The following is a 22,954-nucleotide window of genomic DNA, read 5'->3' as shown; positions in this document are numbered from 1 at the left end:
GCCTGCATATGACTCCAGACTTAAGGCAACGTAGCTAACCCATAAATGCCCTCTGGGCAATTAGGAATGGGCAATAAAAGACGGTCCCAGCCCAGCGATGCTACATCCTGGGAATAAAACAAAACAGAAACGTGGATGAAAATCTTGAAGGCACAAAGATGAATGCTCATCCAGAGGGATTCCATCTCAGCGATTAAGGAAAGTCTCATTCAGTCCCTCCCCAATGCCTCATTAACTAGGTGAAGCTCCCACTCTGCAGCTGAGGCCTGGCAAGGAAGTCACAAGTTCTATCCCAGCTGGAGAGCGAGAGAGGCTAAGTGTTGAAAATAGATTATCTACTCCATCACCCGCACTCCCATCTCCCCGCCCCAACTCCTTCCGATGCAAGAAATGAGAAGCAGGTAGGTGCCTCAACATTTGACTCACAATGAAAGCAGCAGGGACAGGGGATTGTCCGGCACTGGGACAATGCAGGTACAGAGTCCCCTCAGCGGTACTTAGTCAAGCAAGAAAAGGATTGTTGTGGTCAAAGCTGCGCCTCGCCAAATTGCCCCAGTGACCGAAAAGATTTCGGAAACCGACGTTTGGGTACCACACTGTTTCAGTCAATGAGTCGAAACGTGGAGGGAAACTGTCACTGAATCTCTCCAGCGGCGCAAAGCGGTGTGTTAAGAGGAAATCAGGAGTGGGGGCAGTCTCTCACACTTGAGAGCCCGCTCTTCCTACACTCCCTACACCTCACTCCGGAAAGAGATATCGAATTCTCTGAAGACGGACACTTCATACCTCGAAGACAAAAGGGTGTTGGAGGTGCAGGGGAGGTTCAACGACTCGTGTGCCGAGAGGCGGTGCAGACCTGTTTACTGTACCTCACAACTGAAGAGATCGCCTCCGGCTTAAAAAAAAACAAGCAAATCAATGCTGTGTGTATGTGGGAACCAAAATAGAATTGGTTTTTTTTAGCGATCAGTGGCACGTATCATCGAAAAAAATGCTGGTAAGCTGGGATACGGTGTGGGTGGGGAGGGGGGGGGGGTGCGGGGCTGTAAATACACCTCCCGTCTCTTTGCACTCCCTTAAGAAATGATGTATCAGGTGTAATCTTTGCTGAGGTGCAAATGTGTCCCACAATGCGATTGCTGCGTTGCACGGTTGTCTAGATCACCAGCCGCATCGAATGGGGAATGATTTCCCCGAATCCCTCCTCAGGAGAGTCATGGTGATACAACTGTGTCGGTGAGATGCAACTTTAGATGAAGGGTGAAGTTGGGCTGACTTCACTTGAGTTGTGTTGTTGAGGGTGGGCTGTTGGGGAAGGAGGGGTGATGTGAATGTGGCTGGCGAGAAGTAATCTGCCAGCCTGTAATTTAATCACGCGGTTCAGTCCCTTTCACACAATGGCGTACCTCCAGAGAAACCTACAAACAGGTGACTGGCATTCTGCGTTACCAGTATAGCTGAGGGACAAAAACAGAAATTGCCGGGAAAGCTTAGCACGCCTGGCAGCATCTGCGCAGAGAAATCAGAATTAAAGTTTCGAGTCGAGTGACCCTCCCTCAGTACATCGAGGAACTCAGAGAACTGCAGATGCTGGAGAATCTGAGATAACAAGGTGTGGAGCTGGATGAACACTGCAGGCCAAGCAGCATCAGAGGGGCAGGAAGGCTGATGTTTCGGGCCTAGACCCTTCTTCAGAATTTTTTTTTCTTTTTTTTCAAAATGTGTTCATCCAGCTCTACAACTTGTTATCACAGCGAGGGACTCAAATGATTGGGATCATTGTACAATGGCTAGCAGGAAGAGTGTTTATGAGACGTAAATTCAAGATCGGTGCGCAGTTTGGAATATGTCTAGGAGGTGAGTGGCTTTGAGTCCCCTCAGGCTAGAAACCAATGAAGACGATTGTAAGCAGTCGAACGGATGCTCAAGTAATGGGATCTGGGTGAACTATCCCGATGTTTTGCTGGATTTCAGGAAACGAGTGAAATGCGATTGAGATATTCGACCCAATGGATTTTTGACCTTAGGCTTAAGTGATAACAGTTTGTGATGCAACGGTCGTGTCACTGAACTGGTACTCCATCAGTCTGCGCTATTCACTAAAATCCTTGAGGGAAGAAAATATGTCGTTTTATGCAATCCATAAAAACATAGAAGCAGAAATAGGCCCTTCAGCCCATCATGGCTCCTCCACCAGTCAATGAGATAATAGCTGATGTGAAAACCCTCAACTCCCTCTCCTGCTCCCTCACCCTTGGTTCTCTAACTGAATAAAAATCTCAGCTTTGACAACCCAAACTCTATGGCCTTCTGCGGTAAATAGTTCCACAGGTTCATAACCATCTGAGAGAAGATAGTTCTCCTCATTTCAGCCTTATGATGGTAATTGCCTTGCTCTGAGATTATACCCTCTGGTCCTAGGCTCTTCTGCAAGAGGAAACAAATTTTCTGCATCTATTTTACCAAGCTCTCTAAGAATCTATTATGTTCCATGGAGGTCACCTCTCATTCTTCATTATTCCAAAGAGGACACGCCCAATCTATGCAACCTCTTCTCATAAACTTGTCCCTCCTTACCTTGTGTCAGCCTCGTGAAACTTCCCTGGAGTGCTTCCAATGACAGGATACCTTTCCTTACTGTTTGCAGTATTCCAGCTGCAGTCTGATGAGTTTGTAATTGTACAATTTGAGCAAAACTGCCCTAGTTTTATAGTCCATTCATAGAGTCATAGAACTATACAGTACAGAAACAGACCCTTCAGACCGACTTGTCCGTGCCAACCAGATATCCTAAACTGATCCTGTCCCATTTGTCAGCATTTGGCCCATATCTCTCTAAACCCTTCCTATTCATGTATCCATCCAGATATCTTTTAACATTGTAATTGTTTCCATCTCCACCACCTCCTCTGACAACTCATTCCATACATGCACCACCCTCTGCATGAAAAGGTTGCCCCTCAGGTCCCTTTTAACTCTTTCCCCTCTCACATTAAACCCATACCCTCTATTTTTGGACACTCTTATCCTTGGAGACCTTGGCTATTCTTCCTATCCATGCCCCTCATGATTTTATAAACCCCTGTAAGGTCACTACTCAGCCTACAGTGCTGCAAGAAAGAAAAGACATAACCTATTTCAATCATTTGAAATAAAGGCCAATGTTTCATTTACTTTCCCACTGAATGTGAATATTAGCTGTCTGTGATTAACAAAATCCCTCTGTTCTGTAGCCTTCTGCAGTCTTTCTCCATTTAAATGATATTCAGCTCTTCTATTCTTCCTGCCAAAGGACAGCACATGACTCTAAATGCAGAGCAATGGGACTGATTCTTAAACGGCCTCTAAAATGGCTGAGCAAGGCACTCAAATATATCAAATTGTAACAGTATGAACAGTGACATTTCAAGAACATGGGTCATCATTACCACCTCAGTGGCAGCAAGTTATCAGTGCTGCTCACATCCCATGAATGAACACAAAAATAAAAGTAAAGAGTTGTTCAAAAGGAACGTGCAAACTAATGAATCTGTCACACATTACACACATTGAAATGGAAAAGTTATTTTCTGTCATCACGACTCACTCTCCGTCATGTATAATGTAAGGAGAAGTAGGAGGAGAGAGGATGTAAAGGAGAGTTACCATGCTACCTGGGCTGGAGGGTCTGAGCTATGAGGAAAAATTCATTGCACTGTGTTGTTTTTCTTGGAGCAATGAAGGATGAGAGGTAACCTGATAGTGATGTATAAGATTATGAGGGATATAGATAGGGTGGATTAGAAGGCACTTATTCCATTGGTAGAGAGCACTGTAGGTAAAGGTGATAGATTTAAGAAGCAGAAAGCTAAGAGGAAAGTTGAGGTGCAATTCTTTCACCAAGAGGCTACTTGTTGCCTGAAAGTGTCGTGGAATCAGAAATTATCATTACATTGATGCAGTTTTTTAATATTCACCTGTTTTCCATAACTATCAAGGCAATGGGTCACAAGCTGGAATAAAGGGAATAGTGTAATCAGATCTTTGTTGACTAATGGAGGCATAATAGGCTGAGTGGCTTCCTTCTGTGCTGACAGTATCTATAAGGAAACTATTCAGCCTCTTGAGCCTGCTCCACCATTCAATAAGATGATGGCTGATCTGTTTGTAGTTACAATTCAGCATTTCAATCTGTCTCCTTAATTGCCTTACCAAACATGAATTCATCCAGCTGTACAATCAAAGAATCCCTACCATGTGGAAAGAGGCCATTTGGCCCATGAAGTCAGCATGGATCCTCCAAAGAGAATCCCATCAGACCCTAGCCCCTACCTTATCTGCATAACCCTGCATTCCCTATGGCTATGTCACCTAGAGTGCACATCCCTGAATGCAACAGGGCGACATAACATGGTCTATCCACTAAACGTTCACAACTTTGGACTGTGGGAGGAAACCAGAGCAGTCACACGAAACCCACACAGGCATGAGGAGAACATGCAAACTCCACACAGACAGTCACCCGAGGGTGGAATCAAACCTGGGTTCCTGGCACTATGAGGCAGCAGTGCTATGCTCTGAGCCACTATGCCACCCTAAAAAAATTTAATACGTGCCTCATTCTTAAAAATATTCAATGACTCCACCTTCACTCCCTTCTGAGGCAGAGCATTCTAAAGTCATAGAACCATCAATGAGAGAAAGAAAAGTTCTCATCTCTGTCCTGATAGAGAAACCCTTAAATTGAAACAATGACCTCTAGTTTTGGACTCATCCACAAGAGGAAACATCCATTCTACTTCCAATTCTCACGACCATTTACTTCAATCAAATCATTCCCCACTCATCTAACTTCCAGTGGAAACAAGCCCAGTGTGTCCAGTATAATAAAATGTGAGGCTGGATGAACACAGCAGGCCAAGCAGCATCGCAGGAGCACAAAAGCTGACGTTTCGGGCCTAGACCCTTCATCAGAGAGGGGGATGGGGGGAGGGAACTGGAATAAATAGGGAGAGAGGGGGAGGCGGACCGAAGATGGAGAGTAAAGAAGATAGGTGGAGAGGGTGTAGGTGGGGAGGTAGGGAGGGGATAGGTCAGTCCAGGGAAGACGGACAGGTCAAGGAGGTGGGATGAGGTTAGTAGGTAGCTGGGGGTGCGGCTTGGGGTGGGAGGAAGGGATGGGTGAGAGGAAGAACCGGTTAGGGAGGCAGAGACAGGTTGGACTGGTTTTGGGATGCAGTGGGTGGGGGGGAAGAGCTGGGCTGGTTGTGTGGTGCAGTGGGGGGAGGGGATGAACTGGGCTGGTTTAGGGATGCAGTGGGGGAAGGGGAGATTTTGAAACTGGTGAAGTCCACATTGATACCATATGGCTGCAGGGTGGAAGGCTGAAATGTGGACTGTAGTCCCTTGGGGATGATCTGGTTCCGTAGGCAGGTGCTGAGAAAGGTGATGTGGCTGTGGTACCTGGTTTGCTTCAGGACATGGTCGAGCAGTTTCAAGGCCGAAGAGATTACAAGAGAGTTGCAATGGGAGAGAGATTTCCTGAGGTTGATCTGGAGGGAGGAGGGTAACTTCTTCAGGTTGGGCATCCCTGGAAGAGGCTTCGCAGTGAGGTTAAAATAGTATCAGAGATAATGGGAACTGCAGATGCTGGAGATTCCAAGATAATAAAATGTGAGGCTGGATGAACACAGCAGGCCAAGCAGCATCTCAGGAGCACAAAAGCTGACGTTTCGGGCCTAGACCCTTCATCAGAGAGGGGGATGGGGGGAGGGAACTGGAATAAATAGGGAGAGAGGGGGAGGCGGACCGAAGATGGAGAGTAAAGAAGATAGGTGGAGAGGGTGTAGGTGGGGAGGTAGGGAGGGGATAGGTCAGTCCAGGGAAGACGGACAGGTCAAGGAGGTGGGATGAGGTTAGTAGGTAGCTGGGGGTGCGGCTTGGGGTGGGAGGAAGGGATGGGTGAGAGGAAGAACCGGTTAGGGAGGCAGAGACAGGTTGGACTGGTTTTGGGATGCAGTGGGTGGGGGGGGAAGAGCTGGGCTGGTTGTGTGGTGCAGTGGGGGGAGGGGATGAACTGGGCTGGTTTAGGGATGCAGTGGGGGAAGGGGAGATTTTGAAACTGGTGAAGTCCACATTGATACCATATGGCTGCAGGGTGGAAGGCTGAAATGTGGACTGTAGTCCCTTGGGGGTGATCTGGTTCCGTAGGCAGGTGCTGAGAAAGGTGATGTGGCTGTGGTACCTGGTTTGCTTCAGGACATGGTCGAGCAGTTTCAAGGCCGAAGAGATTACAAGAGAGTTGCAATGGGAGAGAGATTCCCTGAGGTTGGTCCGGAGGGAGGAGGGTAACTTCTTCAGGTTGGGCATCCCTGGAAGAGGCTTCGCAGTGAGGTTAAAATAGTATCAGAGATAATGGGAACTGCAGATGCTGGAGATTCCAAGATAATAAAATGTGAGGCTGGATGAACACAGCAGGCCAAGCAGCATCTCAGGAGCACAAAAGCTAACGTTTCGGGCCTAGACCCTTCATCAGAGAGGGGGATGGGGGGAGGGAACTGGAATAAATAGGGAGAGAGGGGGAGGCGGACCGAAGATGGAGAGTAAAGAAGATAGGTGGAGAGGGTGTAGGTGGGGAGGTAGGGAGGGGATAGGTCAGTCCAGGGAAGACGGACAGGTCAGGGAGGTGGGATGAGGTTAGTAGGTAGCTGGGGGTGCGGCTTGGGGTGGGAGGAAGGGATGGGTGAGAGGAAGAACCGGTTAGGGAGGCAGAGACAGGTTGGACTGGTTTTGGGATGCAGTGGGTGGGGGGGAAGAGCTGGGCTGGTTGTGTGGTGCAGTGGGGGGAGGGGATGAACTGGGCTGGTTTAGGGATGCAGTGGGGGAAGGGGAGATTTTGAAACTGGTGAAGTCCACATTGATACCATATGGCTGCAGGGTGGAAGGCTGAAATGTGGACTGTAGTCCCTTGGGGATGATCTGGTTCCGTAGGCAGGTGCTGAGAAAGGTGATGTGGCTGTGGTACCTGGTTTGCTTCAGGACATGGTCGAGCAGTTTCAAGGCCGAAGAGATTACAAGAGAGTTGCAATGGGAGAGAGATTCCCTGAGGTTGGTCCGGAGGGAGGAGGGTAACTTCTTCAGGTTGGGCATCCCTGGAAGAGGCTTCGCAGTGAGGTTAAAATAGTATCAGAGATAATGGGAACTGCAGATGCTGGAGATTCCAAGATAATAAAATGTGAGGCTGGATGAACACAGCAGGCCAAGCAGCATCTCAGGAGCACAAAAGCTGACGTTTCGGGCCTAGACCCTTCATCAGAGAGGGGGATGGGGGGAGGGAACTGGAATAAATAGGGAGAGAGGGGGAGGCGGACCGAAGATGGAGAGTAAAGAAGATAGGTGGAGAGGGTGTAGGTGGGGAGGTAGGGAGGGGATAGGTCAGTCCAGGGAAGACGGACAGGTCAGGGAGGTGGGATGAGGTTAGTAGGTAGCTGGGGGTGCGGCTTGGGGTGGGAGGAAGGGATGGGTGAGAGGAAGAACCGGTTAGGGAGGCAGAGACAGGTTGGACTGGTTTTGGGATGCAGTGGGTGGGGGGGAAGAGCTGGGCTGGTTGTGTGGTGCAGTGGGGGGAGGGGATGAACTGGGCTGGTTTAGGGATGCAGTGGGGGAAGGGGAGATTTTGAAACTGGTGAAGTCCACATTGATACCATATGGCTGCAGGGTGGAAGGCTGAAATGTGGACTGTAGTCCCTTGGGGATGATCTGGTTCCGTAGGCAGGTGCTGAGAAAGGTGATGTGGCTGTGGTACCTGGTTTGCTTCAGGACATGGTCGAGCAGTTTCAAGGCCGAAGAGATTACAAGAGAGTTGCAATGGGAGAGAGATTTCCTGAGGTTGATCTGGAGGGAGGAGGGTAACTTCTTCAGGTTGGGCATCCCTGGAAGAGGCTTCGCAGTGAGGTTAAAATAGTATCAGAGATAATGGGAACTGCAGATGCTGGAGATTCCAAGATAATAAAATGTGAGGCTGGATGAACACAGCAGGCCAAGCAGCATCTCAGGAGCACAAAAGCTGACGTTTCGGGCCTAGACCCTTCATCAGAGAGGGGGATGGGGGGAGGGAACTGGAATAAATAGGGAGAGAGGGGGAGGCGGACCGAAGATGGAGAGTAAAGAAGATAGGTGGAGAGGGTGTAGGTGGGGAGGTAGGGAGGGGATAGGTCAGTCCAGGGAAGACGGACAGGTCAAGGAGGTGGGATGAGGTTAGTAGGTAGCTGGGGGTGCAGCTTGGGGTGGGAGGAAGGGATGGGTGAGAGGAAGAACCGGTTAGGGAGGCAGAGACAGGTTGGACTGGTTTTGGGATGCAGTGGGTGGGGGGGAAGAGCTGGGCTGGTTGTGTGGTGCAGTGGGGGGAGGGGATGAACTGGGCTGGTTTAGGGATGCAGTGGGGGAAGGGGAGATTTTGAAACTGGTGAAGTCCACATTGATACCATATGGCTGCAGGGTGGAAGGCTGAAATGTGGACTGTAGTCCCTTGGGGATGATCTGGTTCCGTAGGCAGGTGCTGAGAAAGGTGATGTGGCTGTGGTACCTGGTTTGCTTCAGGACATGGTCGAGCAGTTTCAAGGCCGAAGAGATTACAAGAGAGTTGCAATGGGAGAGAGATTCCCTGAGGTTGGTCCAGTGTGTCCAGTCTTGCCTTGTAAGACAACTCACTCAACCAGGCATCAACCTAGTGAACTTTCTCTGTACATCCTCTAATGCATCCAAAGGCTAATTCAATTTAATTCCTTCCTTAAACAGAGTTCTCTAAAAGGTTCACTGGAATTGAAACATTGACTCTGCTTTCTGTTCACAGATGCTGCCAGACCTGCTAACTTTCTCCATTAATTTCTGTTTTTGATCTGGATCTTCAGCATTCACAGTTTTTTGTTTTATTACAAAGTATTCAAGGAGGAACTTTTCAAGTGATCAATCAAGTCCTGCTAGGGCCTCAAATTTGTTACAATTTACATCAATGACTTAGATGAGGGGAGAAAAGGCGTGGCAGCTAAATTTGCAGATGAAACCAAAATTGGCATGCATGTATGTTGTAAGAGGATGTGAGGAAGTTGCAGACCAAATATGGATAGATTGATTGAGTGGGCAAAAATGTGGCAGTTGCAGGATAATGCGTGAAGATGTGAAGTTGTTCATTTTGGCAGGAAGAACAGAAAGCCAGAAAATGATTTCAACAGACAATGACTGCAGAATTCCAAGGGACACAGGGTTATAGAGATAACACAGTGTGGAGCTGAAGGAACACAGCTGCCAGGCATCAGAGGAGCAGGAATGTTGATATTTTTGGTCAAGACCCATTTCTGAAGAAGGGTCCCAACCCAAAAAGTCAACTTTCCTGTTCTTCTGATGCTGCCTGGCCTGTTGTGTTCCTCCAGCTCCAGACTGTGTTATCTCTATGCCCCTGTGTCCCTTGGAATTCTGCAATCATTCTCTATTGAAATAATTTTCTGGCTTTTTATTCTTCCTGCCAAAATGAACAACTTCACATCTTCACACATTATCCTACAACTGCCACATTTGCCCACTCAATCAATCTATCCATATTTGGTCTGCAACTTCCTCACATCCTCTTACAATGTACATGCATGACAATTTTCGTGTCATCTGCAAATTTAGCTACCATGCCTCTTCTCCCCTCATCTAAGTCATTGATGTAAACGACTGGGAGGTGTTGTCATTTATCGTGAACTGAGCATAGGAGCTCCACAAAGCAGTCTCCAAGCCTCCGCTTGGTCTCCCTGCTGTAGAGGAGGCCACATCGGGAACAGCAGATACAATAGACCATATTAACGGATGTGCAGGTGAATATCTGTTTAATGTGGAGGGTTTTTTGGGGCCTGGGATGGATGTGAGGGTTGATGTGTATGGGCAGGTGTAGCACCTCCTGCGGTTGCAGGGGCAAGTGCTGGGCGTGGTGAGGCTATTGGGGAGTGTGGAGCGGACGAGGGAGTCGCAGATGAGCAGTCTGGAAGTCAGATAAAACGATAGACCACATTAGCGGATGTGCAGGTGAACATTAGCTTCAATAGACCACATTAGCAGATGTGCAGACGATAGACTATATTAGTGGATGCGCAGTCCCAGTCGCGAAGCACTTCGCCTCCCCCTCCCACTTGCTGGATGACATGTTCATCCTGGGCCTCTTCCAGTGTCACAATGATGCCACCCAGAAACTGGAGGAACAGCACCTCATATTCCGCCCTGGAACCCTACAACCCGATGGTCTCAATGTGGACTTTACAAGCTTCAAAGTCTCCCCACTCCTGACCTCATCCCAAGATCAACTCCCCCTCTCCGCCTCATCCACGCCTCCTTGATCTGCCTGTCTTCCCTCCCAACTATCCACCCCTCCATCCTCACTGACCAACCACCATCCCAACTTTCTACCTACACTCACCTTCACTAGCTTCGTCCCTGCCTCCTTGACCTGTCCGTCTTCCCTCCCACCTATCTGCTCCACTATGCACTTTCAATCACTGCACCTTTTCTCTAAGTATTTCAGAGCCCCCTTCCCCTCCCCCATTTCTGAAGAAGGATCCAGACCCGAAACGTCAGCTTTTCTGCTCCTCTGATGCTGCCTGGCCTGCTGTGTTCCTCCAGCTCCACAACTTGTTACCTCAGACTCCAGCATCGATAGTTCCTACCATTCCAGAGTTTTCAAATCTTCTATAGGCATATAAATAATAAAAGAATAGCATAAGAAGTGCTGCCAATTAGTGACAAAAGGGGCATTTACACTTGTAGGCAGGCACCACAGTTTTAAATGAATACTTTGCATTTGTTTTTATCAAGACATTTGCAGCTGCTAGCTTAGTTAACTGGACAGCTGGTGAGTGATGATAACAGCGCGGGTTCAGTTCCTGCACTGATTGAATCAACCACAAAGTCTCACCTGCTCAACATCACCACTTACTTGAAAGGTGTGGTGATCTTCTGGTTAAACCATCAACCACCATCTCTCCCTGATGACAGAGCAGTGCTCTGGCCCTCTGGGACTATGAAGAGATTACTTGAAAGAGGATGTAATTGGAATATTTGCCAAGTTTAAAATTGATATGGAGGAGAATTTGCAACTTAAAAGTTGTTTAGAATCCAGGACAAGAAGATAATCATTCAAAAGTACTGAGAGAAGTTTGAGATAAATTTGTGAAGGTGCTGACTGTCTTTCTTAAACACAATGGGATTGTCAAAGAACAGGAAAATTCTCTAGTTATAAACAATAATTCAGGATAAAATTAATCATTTTTTGTTGAGGTTTTTGAAGACATGACAAAGAAGATTGATGAAGACGGAGTGGTAGATATTGTCTGTATAGACTTCACTGAGGTGTTTAACAGGATTCTGCATGGCAGACTGGTTAGATCACATGGAATCCAGGGGAGCTAGCCAACTGGATACAAATTTGACCTTAAGGAAGGAGACAGAGGATGTGGTAGAGGGTTGCTTTGCAGATTGGAGATGGGTGACCAGCAGTGCACCACAAGGATTGATGCTCAGGCCACTGCTTTTTGTCATTTGTATGAATAATTGGATGTGAATATAGGAGGTGTGGATTGCAAGTTTGCAGATGACACTAAAATTGGTGGTGTAGTGGACAGCAAAGAAGGTTATCTCAGCACAAAGGATCTTGATCAGGTGGACCAATGGGCCAAGGAGTGGCAGATAGAGTTTAGTTGAGATAAATGTGAGGTGTTGCACTTTGGTAAGACAAACCAAGGCAGGAGATATACACATGATGGTAGGGCCCTGGGGAGAGTAGCTAAACAAAGAGACCAAGGGTGCAGGTGCATACTTCTTAAAGGTAGAGGTTCACGTAGACAGGGTGGTGAAGAATGCATTTAGCATGCTTGCCTTTATTGATTGGTACATTATATATAGAAGTTGGGATGTCTCGTGCAGCTATAGAAGATATTGATGACGTCACTTTGAGAATACTGTGTTCAATTCAGGTCTCCCTGCCAAAGGAAGGATGTTGTTAAATTAGAAAGGGTACAGAAAAGGTTTAAAAGAAGGTTGCTGGTTTTGGAGGGTTTGAGCTGTAGGGAGATGCTGAATAGGCCGGGGCTTTTGTTCCCTAGAGCATTGGAGGCTGAGATGTGACCTTAAAGCGGTTTATAAAATCATGAGGTGCACGGACAGGGTGAATAGCCAAGGTGTTTTTCCTTGGCCAGGGGAATCCAAAACTAGAGGGCATAGGTTTAAGAGGGGAAAGGCATATAAAGGACCAGAGGGGTAGCTTTCTCACACAGATGGTGGTGTGTGCATGGGACCAGCTGCCAGAGGAACTGGAAGAGGCAGGTACAATTATAACATTTAAAAGACATCTGGATGGGTTCACAAATAGGAAGGGTTTAGGGAGACATGGGCCAAACACTGACAAATGGAACTAGACCATTTTAGGATATTTGGTCAGCACAGGCAAGTTGGACTGATGTATAACACTATGACTCTATGACTCTATTTGGGCAAGTGCAGATCATTAAGGACAGCCAATTTGAGTTTATTAAAGACAAATCGTTTTTAATTGACTTGCTTGGCTTTTTTGATGAGATAATGTGATGAGGGTGATGCTATAGGCGTACAAGAACTATCATGAGGCATTTGATAAAATGCCACACAACAGACATGTAAGAAATTTTGGGGCTCATTGAATAAATGGATTAGATAGGGGCTCTTGTAGTGCAGATGTAGAGTCCATACTCCTGGACCAAAAGGCCTAGATTCAATTCCACACATAGCTGTGGAGATGTGTAATAACATCTCCGAACAGGTTGCTTAGAAAAATAGCTTAAATAAAAACTAAATGGAGCAGCTTCCCCCTCGAGTTCCATTTTGATTTAGGCCATTCACGCTGTCTATACCCCCTCACTTCTGATAGATTGCAATGTCCATAATTGGCTTAATGGGTGATTGCTGGTGGTGGTTGCAGTGATTGGAACAAAGACAGCCGGGCAGATCTCATAGAATATGATTGGTCTGGCTAATCTGGTCCAATCAGAGAACCCTGGCTGACAGATATAAACAGGAGTGTCAGGGGTTCCTCTGAATTGAGGAGCAGGCTTTGTCATAGCTTGGTCAGTGTTGCATCCAATGCATGTGTAAATAAAGGATGACTTGGTGATGGGATACAGGCCTTTAAGGAGATATTTCACTGGTTATTAGTTTACAAAAACAAAATTAGAGTCACGGTGATTTTGGTGGTGGGAAAGTCACTCACTTGTGCATAATATCATTTCCACATACAATGCAAAAATAATAGGAATAGCAGGATACAAAATTGGCTGCATCGTGGAACATCAAATGAATGGTGAATGATCTGTTTCCTTGACTGCAGAAAGGTCTCGAGTGGAGCACTCTGGGGGTTGGTGTTCAGATCCTGCTTACTGATATGATAGTTACTTTGCACAGGGACTAATTTTGACTTTTTGCAGATAACATGAAACTTAGATGCATTGTGAACGTTTGCCAGGATGGCGTAGAATTTCAAAGAAAGGACAGTTTGCTTGCACAGGTGGACAAGAGGCAGATGCAATTTAGAGAGAAGTGTGAAGTAATTAATTTTGTAAAGGAAAATGCCGAAAAACAACATAAAAGGAAACAATGCTAAAGTGGGTACAGAAGCAGTGATAACAGGATGTACATGTACATATATCATTGAACGTTGCAGGATAGGCTGCGAGAGCTGTGAATAAAACATAGAACATCCTGGGCTTTGTTAATACAGTCACAGCAAACAAAAACATAGATATTTATGTTATACATGCATAAAACAATAAATGATTCACCCAAAATGCGAGTATACATCTTGTTCTGTGCAACATCAATTGGTAAGGTTTGAGGGTATTAGAGAAGGAAGAGAAAAGATTCACAAGAAAGGTTCCAGAGGTGGGGAACTTCAGTTAAACAGAAAGATTGAAGAGGTCATAATTGTTCTCCTTAAACAAGAGAAAGTTGAAGGGAGATCTGATAGACATATTCAAAATCATGAGAGATCTTGCAGGATAAAACTGGAGAAACTGTTTCTTTTAGCAGAAGGATTGAGAACCGAAGAACACAATTTAAAATAACTGCCAAAGAAGCAATGGCAACATGAGGAAAAGTTTTCTCACACAGTGAGTAGTGGGGATCAAAGGTACACTACCTGAGAATGCGGCAGAGCCACGGTCAACTGAGGCTTTAAAATGGGATTTACATCATTATCTGAAAAGTTAGAGCTTCCAGGGCGTCAGGATAAAAACAGGGTGTGGCATAAGAGGAATTGTATCTTCAGAGAGCCAACACAGGCACAATGTGCTGAATGGCCTCTTTGACATCTAGAGTTGTAATATGGGATTACTTCCTTTGTCACGTGCTAATGAAGCTAAGAATAGGCAGATAGTTTAGTTAAATGTCTTGCTAAGGAGCTGGTCTAAGAAGGAGGTCTTCAGGTACATGAATCATTGAATAAATTCTGGAGCAGCTGGGAACACTGCAAGAAGGGCATGTTGCACCTAAACTGGAGGGGCATCAATATCCTGGCAGGGATGTTCACTAGTATCAGTCAGAAGAGTTTAAACTAGTGTGGTAGGGGAGTGGGAACCAGAGCATTGGGTCAGCAAGTAAAATGACCTGGGGGAAGTCAAAGATTAAGGCTGGTAAGGCTAAGAGGAAGAACAGATAAGGAGAGATTATTGAACAGAGCAAGGCTGGTGGCTGAGGTGTATTTGCTTTATTGTAAAGAATATGACACGTATGGAAGTTGAACTTAGAACTTGGATTAGTACATATAACTATGATGTTGTAGCTATTACAGAGAGAGGGACAAGAGTGGCATAAATTCCCTCTTTGTCCTTGAGCGGACCTACTCTTTCCCTAGCAATCCCCCTGCTCCTTATTTATGTACAAAATACCTTGGGATTTTTCTTAATCTTGTTACATCAGGCGAGATAGAGAGGGATGTAAAAGACATGGGAGAGTTGCATCACTGATAAGGGAGAATATCACAGTTTTACTAAGGGAGGACAACTTGGCGGCTTCATCTAGCAAGGCCATACGCGTAGATCTCAGGAAATAAAAAGGGTGCAACAACTTTGATGGGATTGTACAACAGGCCTCCCAACAGCCAGCAGGTGATAAAGGAACAAATATTTGGGCAGTTGATGAAAAAGACGAATAAACAACAGGGTTGTTGTGGTGGGTGATTTTAATTTCCCCTACGTTGACCATGACTCCCTTAGTGTCTGTGGCTTGGATGGGAGGGGAGTTTGTTAGGTGTGCTGAGGATGTTTCTTTTGAAATAATATGTAGATAGTCCAACTGGGGAAGGGGTCATACCAGATCGCGTACTGGGGAATGAGCCTGGCCAGGTAATTGGCATTGACAGTGGGGGAGAATTTTGGTAACAGTGACCACAATTCTGTAAGTTTTAAGTTACTTAAAGATCAGGACAAGAGTAAGCCACAGGTGGAAGTATTAAATTGGATCCACAATTTTAGACAAAAACTCGGGAATGTAGATTGGGAACAGCTGTTTGAGGGTAAATCCACATCTGACTTACACGAATCTTCTAAAGACCAATTGATTAGCATTGAGGACCAGCATGTTTCTGTGAAAATCATGGATAAGGATGGCAAAATTCAGGAACCTTGGATGACAAGAGAAATTGAGAGCTTAGCCAAAAGGAAAAAGGAGACATATGTAAGGTTTGGGTAACTGAAGATAGACAAAGCCCTCCAAGAATATAAAGACAACAGGAAGGAACTCCAACAAGGAATTTAGAAGGCTAAAAGTGGCCATAAAATCTTTGGCAAACAAAATTAAGGAAAATCTCAAAGTATTTTGTACATAAATAAGGAGCAGGAGGATTGCTAGGGAAAGGGTAGATCCTCTGAAGGACAAAGGGGGAATTTATATGTAGAGTCAGATGATGTGGGTGAGGTCCTTAATGACTATTTTGCATTGGTATTCACAAAGGAGAGGGACATGATGGGTGGTGAGTCTCGGGAGGGGTATGTTGATGTAAAATAAAAAAGGAGGAAGTGTTGGCTGTATTGAAAAGTATTAGCATAGACAAGTACCCAGGACCTGATGATATCTATCCCAGAATGATGAGGGAGGCAGATGAGGAAGTTGCTGGGGCCTTGTGTGAAATCTTTGTATTCTCTTCAGACACATCACATGAGAGATCTCAGAGGACTGGAGAATAGCTAACGTTGTTGTTTGGTTTAAGTAGAGCAATAGAGATAATCCAGGAAATTACTGGCTGATGAGCCTTATATCAGTGGTAGGAAAATTATTGGAGAAGATTCTTAGGGATAGGGATTATTCACGTTTGGAAAGATATGGACTAGCATCAGTTTAAGTGGGGAAAGTCATGTCTCACAAACTTCATTAAGTGTTTGGAGGAAGTGACTAAGATGATCAATGAGGGCAGCACGGCAAATGTTTCACAAGGCTTTGACAAGGTCCCTCATGACAGGCTGATAGAAAAAGTGACATCACATGGGATCCACAGTGAGCTGTTAAGATGGATACAGAACTGGTTTAGTCATAGGAGACAGAGAGTAGCTACGGAAGGATGTTACTCAGGTTGGAAATCTGTGACCCGTGGTGTCCTAAGGGGATCAGTTTTGGGACCCTTGTTGTTTGTAACACATATACAAATGACTTGGAAGAGAAATAGGTGGCCAGATTAGTACATTTCTAGAAGGCACAAAGACTGCGGGAGCTGTGGATTATGAGGAGGATTGCCAGAGGATACAGCAGGATATAGATAGGCTAGAGACTTGGGCGGAGAAATAGCTGATGGAGTTTAGTCTGAAAAAATGTGAGGTGAAGCATGTAGGGAGATATGATGTACGAGGGAAGTAAATAGCAGGACCGTTAATAGCATTAACATACATAAGGATCTAGGTGTACAATCTTTAGATCCCTGAAAGTGGCAACACAAGTGGATAAAGTGGTCAAGGAGGCAAATGGCATGCTTGCTTTCATTGGTCAGGGCATAGGGTATACAAATTAGCAAGTCATGTTGCAATTGTATAGAACTTAAAATAGGCAACATTTGGTATATTGCGTATCGTTCTGGTTACCTCCCACCAGGATGATGTGGAGGCTTTGGAAAATAGACAGAAATGGTTTACCAAGGCATTACCTTTGTTTTCACTTGAATGTTGAAGGATGTGGAGGTGACCTGATAGAAGTTTACAAAATTATGAGCGGCATGGATAGAATGGATAATCAGTCTTTTACCCCAAGTGGAAATGTCAATTACTAGGGGACATAGATTTAAGGTAAAAGGGGGTAAGTTTAAAGGAGATGTGAAAGGCACGTTTTACACAGAGGGTTGTAAATGCCTGGAATATGCTGCCAGAGGAGGTGGATGCAATAACAACACTTAAGAGGCATCTTGACTGATATATGAGTAGGCAGGGAATAGAGGGATATGGCCAGTGAATAGGCAAAAGGTTTTCAGTTTAGAGAAATGTCCTGTATCAGTGCGGTCTTTGTGGAATGAAGGGCATGTTCCTGTGCGGCACTGTTCTTTCTTCTTTCTTTGTTCTTGTGCATGGGTAATCATTCTTTGGTAATAAATAGGGCATTTGTTACAATGAGGAAGGCAGCAAAAATGAAAAGACAGATATTCCTCGGGAAGCTAAAAAGAACAATGCGGAAGGTAACTATAATTCAAGAGGGACCAACATAACATGTCATTTATAAAAGGCACTTCTGGGAAATTATAAGCATTTGTGGTGTGCATAGCATCACAATGTTGTGTCTTAGCCAACATTTATTGCACAACCATCATCACTAAAGAAATATGCATTATCCGATCATTGCCAATTGCTGTTTGAGGGAACTTTCATGATACAAAGTGGGGCATTCTTGCAGCAGCAATGAAAACTTTACAGTATTTCATTGTCTCAATTGTGATTCAGGGCAATCGTTTCCTATATTCTTTTTTGGTATGTGGGCAACATTGACAATGGTGGCATTGGTTGCCCATCCCCAAGTACCCTTGAACTGACCCACTTGCCAGGTTACTTCAGAAGATAATTCTGAAACAACCATACTGCTGTGGGTCTGGAGTTATACATAGCGTGACCTGTTAAGATGAAATATTTCCTTTCCTAAAGGATGCTGGTGAACTAGATGGGTTCCGATGACAAACAATAATAATTTCATGTTCATCATTACAGCGACTATCTTTCGATTTCAAATTTATTTCTTTATTTTATCCAATACGAATTTAAATTGCATCTGATCTTTTGGTGGGATTTGAATTCATGTTCTTAGAACATTAGAGAGGGCCTCTGGATTATTAATCCAGTGATATGACCATCATATCACCATCTCCCCACTTGAAGTCAATAAAGCCACAACATATAGGAGTGAGTCTTTATTTCCAAAACAAAACTACCCTAGTCCTTCCTATATTTTACAATGCATACGTTGTCCTATTTCAGGAAGTTGTCTATTCAAAACTGTTTGATTATGTCTCTGGAAAATTCAGATTCTTGCCTTGATATTTTATCTGACATTTTCACCTCATTTTCAAGAATTTATCCTCAGCCTCTTTATTTTAAAAGAAAATCTGTCCTTGGGAAAGTGTTAGAGCCTATTATAAAGCAAGTAACAGAAGAGTGTTTAGAAATACATAATATGACTATGCAGAGTCAGCTTACTTCATGTAGGAGAAATCATGCATGTTAAACTTATTACAACTTTTTGAGAAGGTAACCATCAGTATAGATAAAAGGGAAGCAGTAGGCTCACTATATTTGTATTTCCAAATAGTGTTTTTTTAGGGTGACGCACATTAATAAGATAACAGAGATAATGGGAACTGCAGATGCTGGAGACTCCAAGATAATAAAATGTGAGGCTGGATGAACACAGCAGGCCAAGCAGCATCCCAGGAGCACAAAAGCTGACGTTTCGGGCCTAGACCCTTCATCTGATGAAGGGTCTAGGCCCGAAACGTCAGCTTTTGTGCTCCTGGGATGCTGCTTGGCCTGCTGTGTTCATCCAGCCTCACATTTTATTAATAAGATAACAGTTGGGGTGCAGTATATTAGCAGAGAAAGAGGATTTACCAACTGATAGAAGTCAGAGAATTGGGATAAGAGGGGTACTTTCAGAATTGAAACTGTAACAATAGGAGTGCCACAGGAATCAGTGCTGGGGTCACAGTTATTTCCAGTATGTTAATGACTTGGATGAGGGAAGTGAATTTCTACAGCCAAGTTTGTGAATGACACAAAAATAGGTGGGAAAGCAAGTGGTGAGGATGACACAAAGAGTCCGCAGTGGGCTACAGACAGGTTAAGTGAATGGGCAAAAGATGTGGCATGGCAAAATGTGAGATTATGCACTTTGACAAGGTAGATAGAGGAACTGAAAATGATTAAAATGGAGAAAGGTGATAGAAGGTTGCAGCACTGAGGGATTGGGAACCCTTATTATTATATCACAGAAAACTAGAATACAAGTTCGGCAGGTAACAGCACCCTGCTCCTCTGATGCTGCTTGGCCTGCTGTGTTCATCCAGCTCTACACCTTGTTATCTTGTATAGAATGTTAGTCTTTATTTCAAAAGGAATGGAGTATAAAAGTAAGGAAGTCTTGCTAAGACAATGCAAGGCACTAGTTAAACTACAAAGGAGGATCAGAAATTGCCGGAGAAACTCAGCAAGTCTGGCAGCATCTGTGGGGAGAAAATATAGTTAATGTTTCAAGTCTGGTGACACTCCATTAGAACTTCTTCAAAACAGAAATACTGGGATTGGAGACAGTATAGAGAAGGCTCACAAAGATAATCCCAGATATGGATGGATTTTCTTACAATGAGAGGTTGAGTAGTTGGGTCTGTACTCATTGGCACTTAGAAGAACAAGAGGTGAACTTATTGACACATATAAGATTCTTAGGGTTTAATAGGGTAGATGCGTAGAGATTGCTTCCCCTTGTGGGAAAGTCTAGGACCATAGGGCACAATCTCAGAGTAAGGGGTCAACCATTGAACACAGAGATGAGGAGGAATTTATTCTCTGTAAATGTAATGAATCTGAGGAATACTTTACTGCAGAGGACAGTGTCTGTGTAGGTTTTCTTCAGGTGGTCTGGTTTCCTCCAACAGTCCAAAGATGCATAAGTTAGGTGGATAGGCCATGATAAATTGCCCATTCTGTGCCAGGATGTGCAGGCTAAGCGGATTAGCCATGGGAAATTTAGGGTTGGGGGCTGGTTCTAGGTGGGCTGCTGTTCAGAAGGTCAGTGTGGACTTGATAGACTGAATGGTCTGCTTCCACACTGTAGCAATTATTTGAAGCATAGTGAAGAAGGTGAGATGGACAGATTTTTCATTAGTATTGGAAGCAAAGGATATGGGCAAAAGCAGGACAGAGGAATTGTAGAATATTAGATCCGCTCACTGATTGGTAGAGCAGATTCGACGGACTGAATGGTCTATTTCTGCTCCTATTTTTGATCTTAAACTGAGGAGGATAATGAAAATTGACCCTCTGACCAAGGTAAAGCCGTTGCAAAAATGGTCGATAAACACTGTTAATTATGAATGAATCCACTTCAGCTACAAACTGTACTTAAACTAAACATTTTTCTACTTCCAGGTCCGGTTGGATAGCAAACAAATGCTCTTTATTGCTCTGACATGCGCAGCACTCCTGTCTCTGATGTATATTTCTTTTAATTCGCCCAACTTAAAGTAAGTAACATTTGGACCATATTACTTTTTGTGGTTTTTTTGTGTAAACATGACATTGAATAGCGGCCCAGGTCAGATCAACAATCATACAAGTAGTGAACAGCACTGGAACATGGTAAATTCACAAGAGGAGAAAAAGCTTCAGTCCATGCTCAAACAGAGGTCAAACTTACAAAGGGAAATCCAATAATTAATTTAGAGGATATGGGAGAAGTTTGTTTTGGGCAGTGAGGCGTGTGGATTAAACATACACCTTAATTTGCAGAGAAAATAAGACTGATGATAACATACTGTAATCTACAGTGAGATCGGGACAGGACATTCAACTCAATTCACAATAATTTTGTGATCAGAGACAATGGGAACTGCAGATGCTGGAGAATCTGAGATAACAAAGCGTGGAGCTGGATGAACACAGCAGGCCAAGCAGCATCTTAGGAGCACAAAAGCTGACGTTTCGGGCCTACACCCTTCAACCCTAAGATGCTGCTTGGCCTGCTGTGTTCATCCAGCTCCACACTTTGTTATCTCACAATAATTTTGTGACAGGTAACACTCACTTCATTTAAATAATTCTGTGACTCACCTCATCTACAGTCAGTCTGGGCCAGATAACACTCACCTCACCTACAGTGAGACTGGGCCAGGCACCTCACACCTCATTGAGAGTGAGACTGGGTCGGGTAACACACACCCCATCTAGAGTAAGACTGTGAAAGGTAACACACACCTCATCTACAGTGAGACTGTGACAGGTCGCACACACCTCATCTACAGTGAGACTGTGACAGGTCGCACACACCTCATCTACAGTGAGACTGTGACAGGTCGCACACACCTCATCTACAGTGAGACTGTGACAGGTTGCATACACCTCATCTACAGTGAGACTGTGACAGGTCGCACACACCTCATCTACAGTGAGACTGTGACAGGTCGCACACACCTCATCTACAGTGAGACTGTGACAGGTCGCACACACCTCATCTACAGTGAAACTGTGACAGCTCACACACACCTCATCTACAGTGGGACTGGGCCAGTCAACAGTCGCCTCATTCACCTTGAGTCTGTGACAGGTAACACACACTCAGTAGGCATTGGAGCTGGAAATAAATACCTGAGTCATAGTGAGACTGAGACCGATAATACACATGAAAGTCTGCATTAAACCAGGAACAAGAAATACTCGTTTCAGTCCACTGTGAGATTGGACTAAGTAAGCCTCATCTCATATGATCAAACCCGGACAGATAAGACTCGCCTCAGTCCACAGTGAGACTGGGACAAGAAATTCAGGTTCTCCAATCTTCTACATTGGCTTGTCCTCTTCTGCCAGATTGCACTATTATTGCCATCATAAATGACAGAAATCTAGATCCTAACTGAACTTGAAGACAATGTACGGTTCTCAGGAATGTTATTACTCTCAGTCTGCTCCCAATAGTTTATTCTCTATCTGTTACATGTATTCTGAGTTTCAAGCACTTCCATTAACCCTACCCTTGATAGTTCCTGTCAGATTTCAGTGTGTTTATTCAATCACACACTTTCTTTATCTCATCACCTTTTGTCTTCTCACAACCCTTAGAATGCAGGTTGTCAATCAGGAACCACGGTTTATATGGAGCAAAAATGATCACTTTACAACACATGAAGATTGGTTCAATGCTAGGTATGTAATGGTCTCTATTCCTTATTTACTGCCTACTTTCAAACTGTGCCCACCTACAGCATGTGTTTATTCTGGATTTAGCCCATCTGTGAAACACTTTGGTATATTGTAAGTTCATGAAAAGTGACAATATAAATGCAAGTCAAACTGTCTCTTCCTCTGCACTGAAATCCGTCCTCAAATTGCATCAGTTTTACTGGCAGTGAAGATTGGATCTTTCTATAACTGCTTTATGCAGGAATGCCAAATTCAAAATCCATTCCAAGAATGACACCTATTCATTAGAAATCTTATGAGAAATATATACAACTCATTTAGCAATGAAATCCCAGGCTAATAAAGTTGAGGTCTACGTTGGCCTGATCAATAGGTATGGATTTTAAAGCAAATAAATGCGAGACTTTGCATTTTGATAAGATCAAGCTGGGACAGGAGAAATGGTGTGGCCCTGGGTAGTGATGTTAAACAGAGAGATCTAAGGGTGCAAATACATTGTTCCTGGAAAGTGGTGTCATAGGTGGACAAGGTGGTGAAGAAGGCAT

At 44.6% G+C, this 22,954-nt stretch overlaps 1 protein-coding gene across 3 annotated transcripts in view; it reads left to right on the top strand.

Annotated features, from left to right (window-relative positions):
- Positions 1–301: 301 nt before the first annotated feature.
- LOC125446562 (N-acetyllactosaminide alpha-1,3-galactosyltransferase-like) overlaps positions 302–22,954 on the top strand; it is a 33,671-nt gene continuing 11,018 nt past the window's right edge. Inside the window, exons 1-3 of one of the 3 annotated variants that reach the window (XM_048520240.2) lie at positions 302–401; positions 20,643–20,737; positions 22,329–22,412. In XM_048520240.2, coding sequence (XP_048376197.1) covers positions 20,664–20,737; positions 22,329–22,412 — 158 coding nt within the window. In that variant the 5' untranslated portion in view covers positions 302–401; positions 20,643–20,663. Of the gene's footprint in view, positions 998–1,185; positions 1,237–20,642; positions 20,738–22,328; positions 22,413–22,954 lie in introns of those variants that run through there. The other 2 variants (XM_048520239.2, XM_048520241.2) reach the window with 2 other exon arrangements.

Source organism: Stegostoma tigrinum, chromosome 34, assembly GCF_030684315.1.
Source record: "Stegostoma tigrinum isolate sSteTig4 chromosome 34, sSteTig4.hap1, whole genome shotgun sequence".
NCBI lineage: Eukaryota > Metazoa > Chordata > Chondrichthyes > Orectolobiformes > Stegostomatidae > Stegostoma > Stegostoma tigrinum.
The sequence above is the reverse complement of the archived record's forward strand: the minus strand, read 5'-3'. Positions and strand labels throughout refer to the sequence as shown.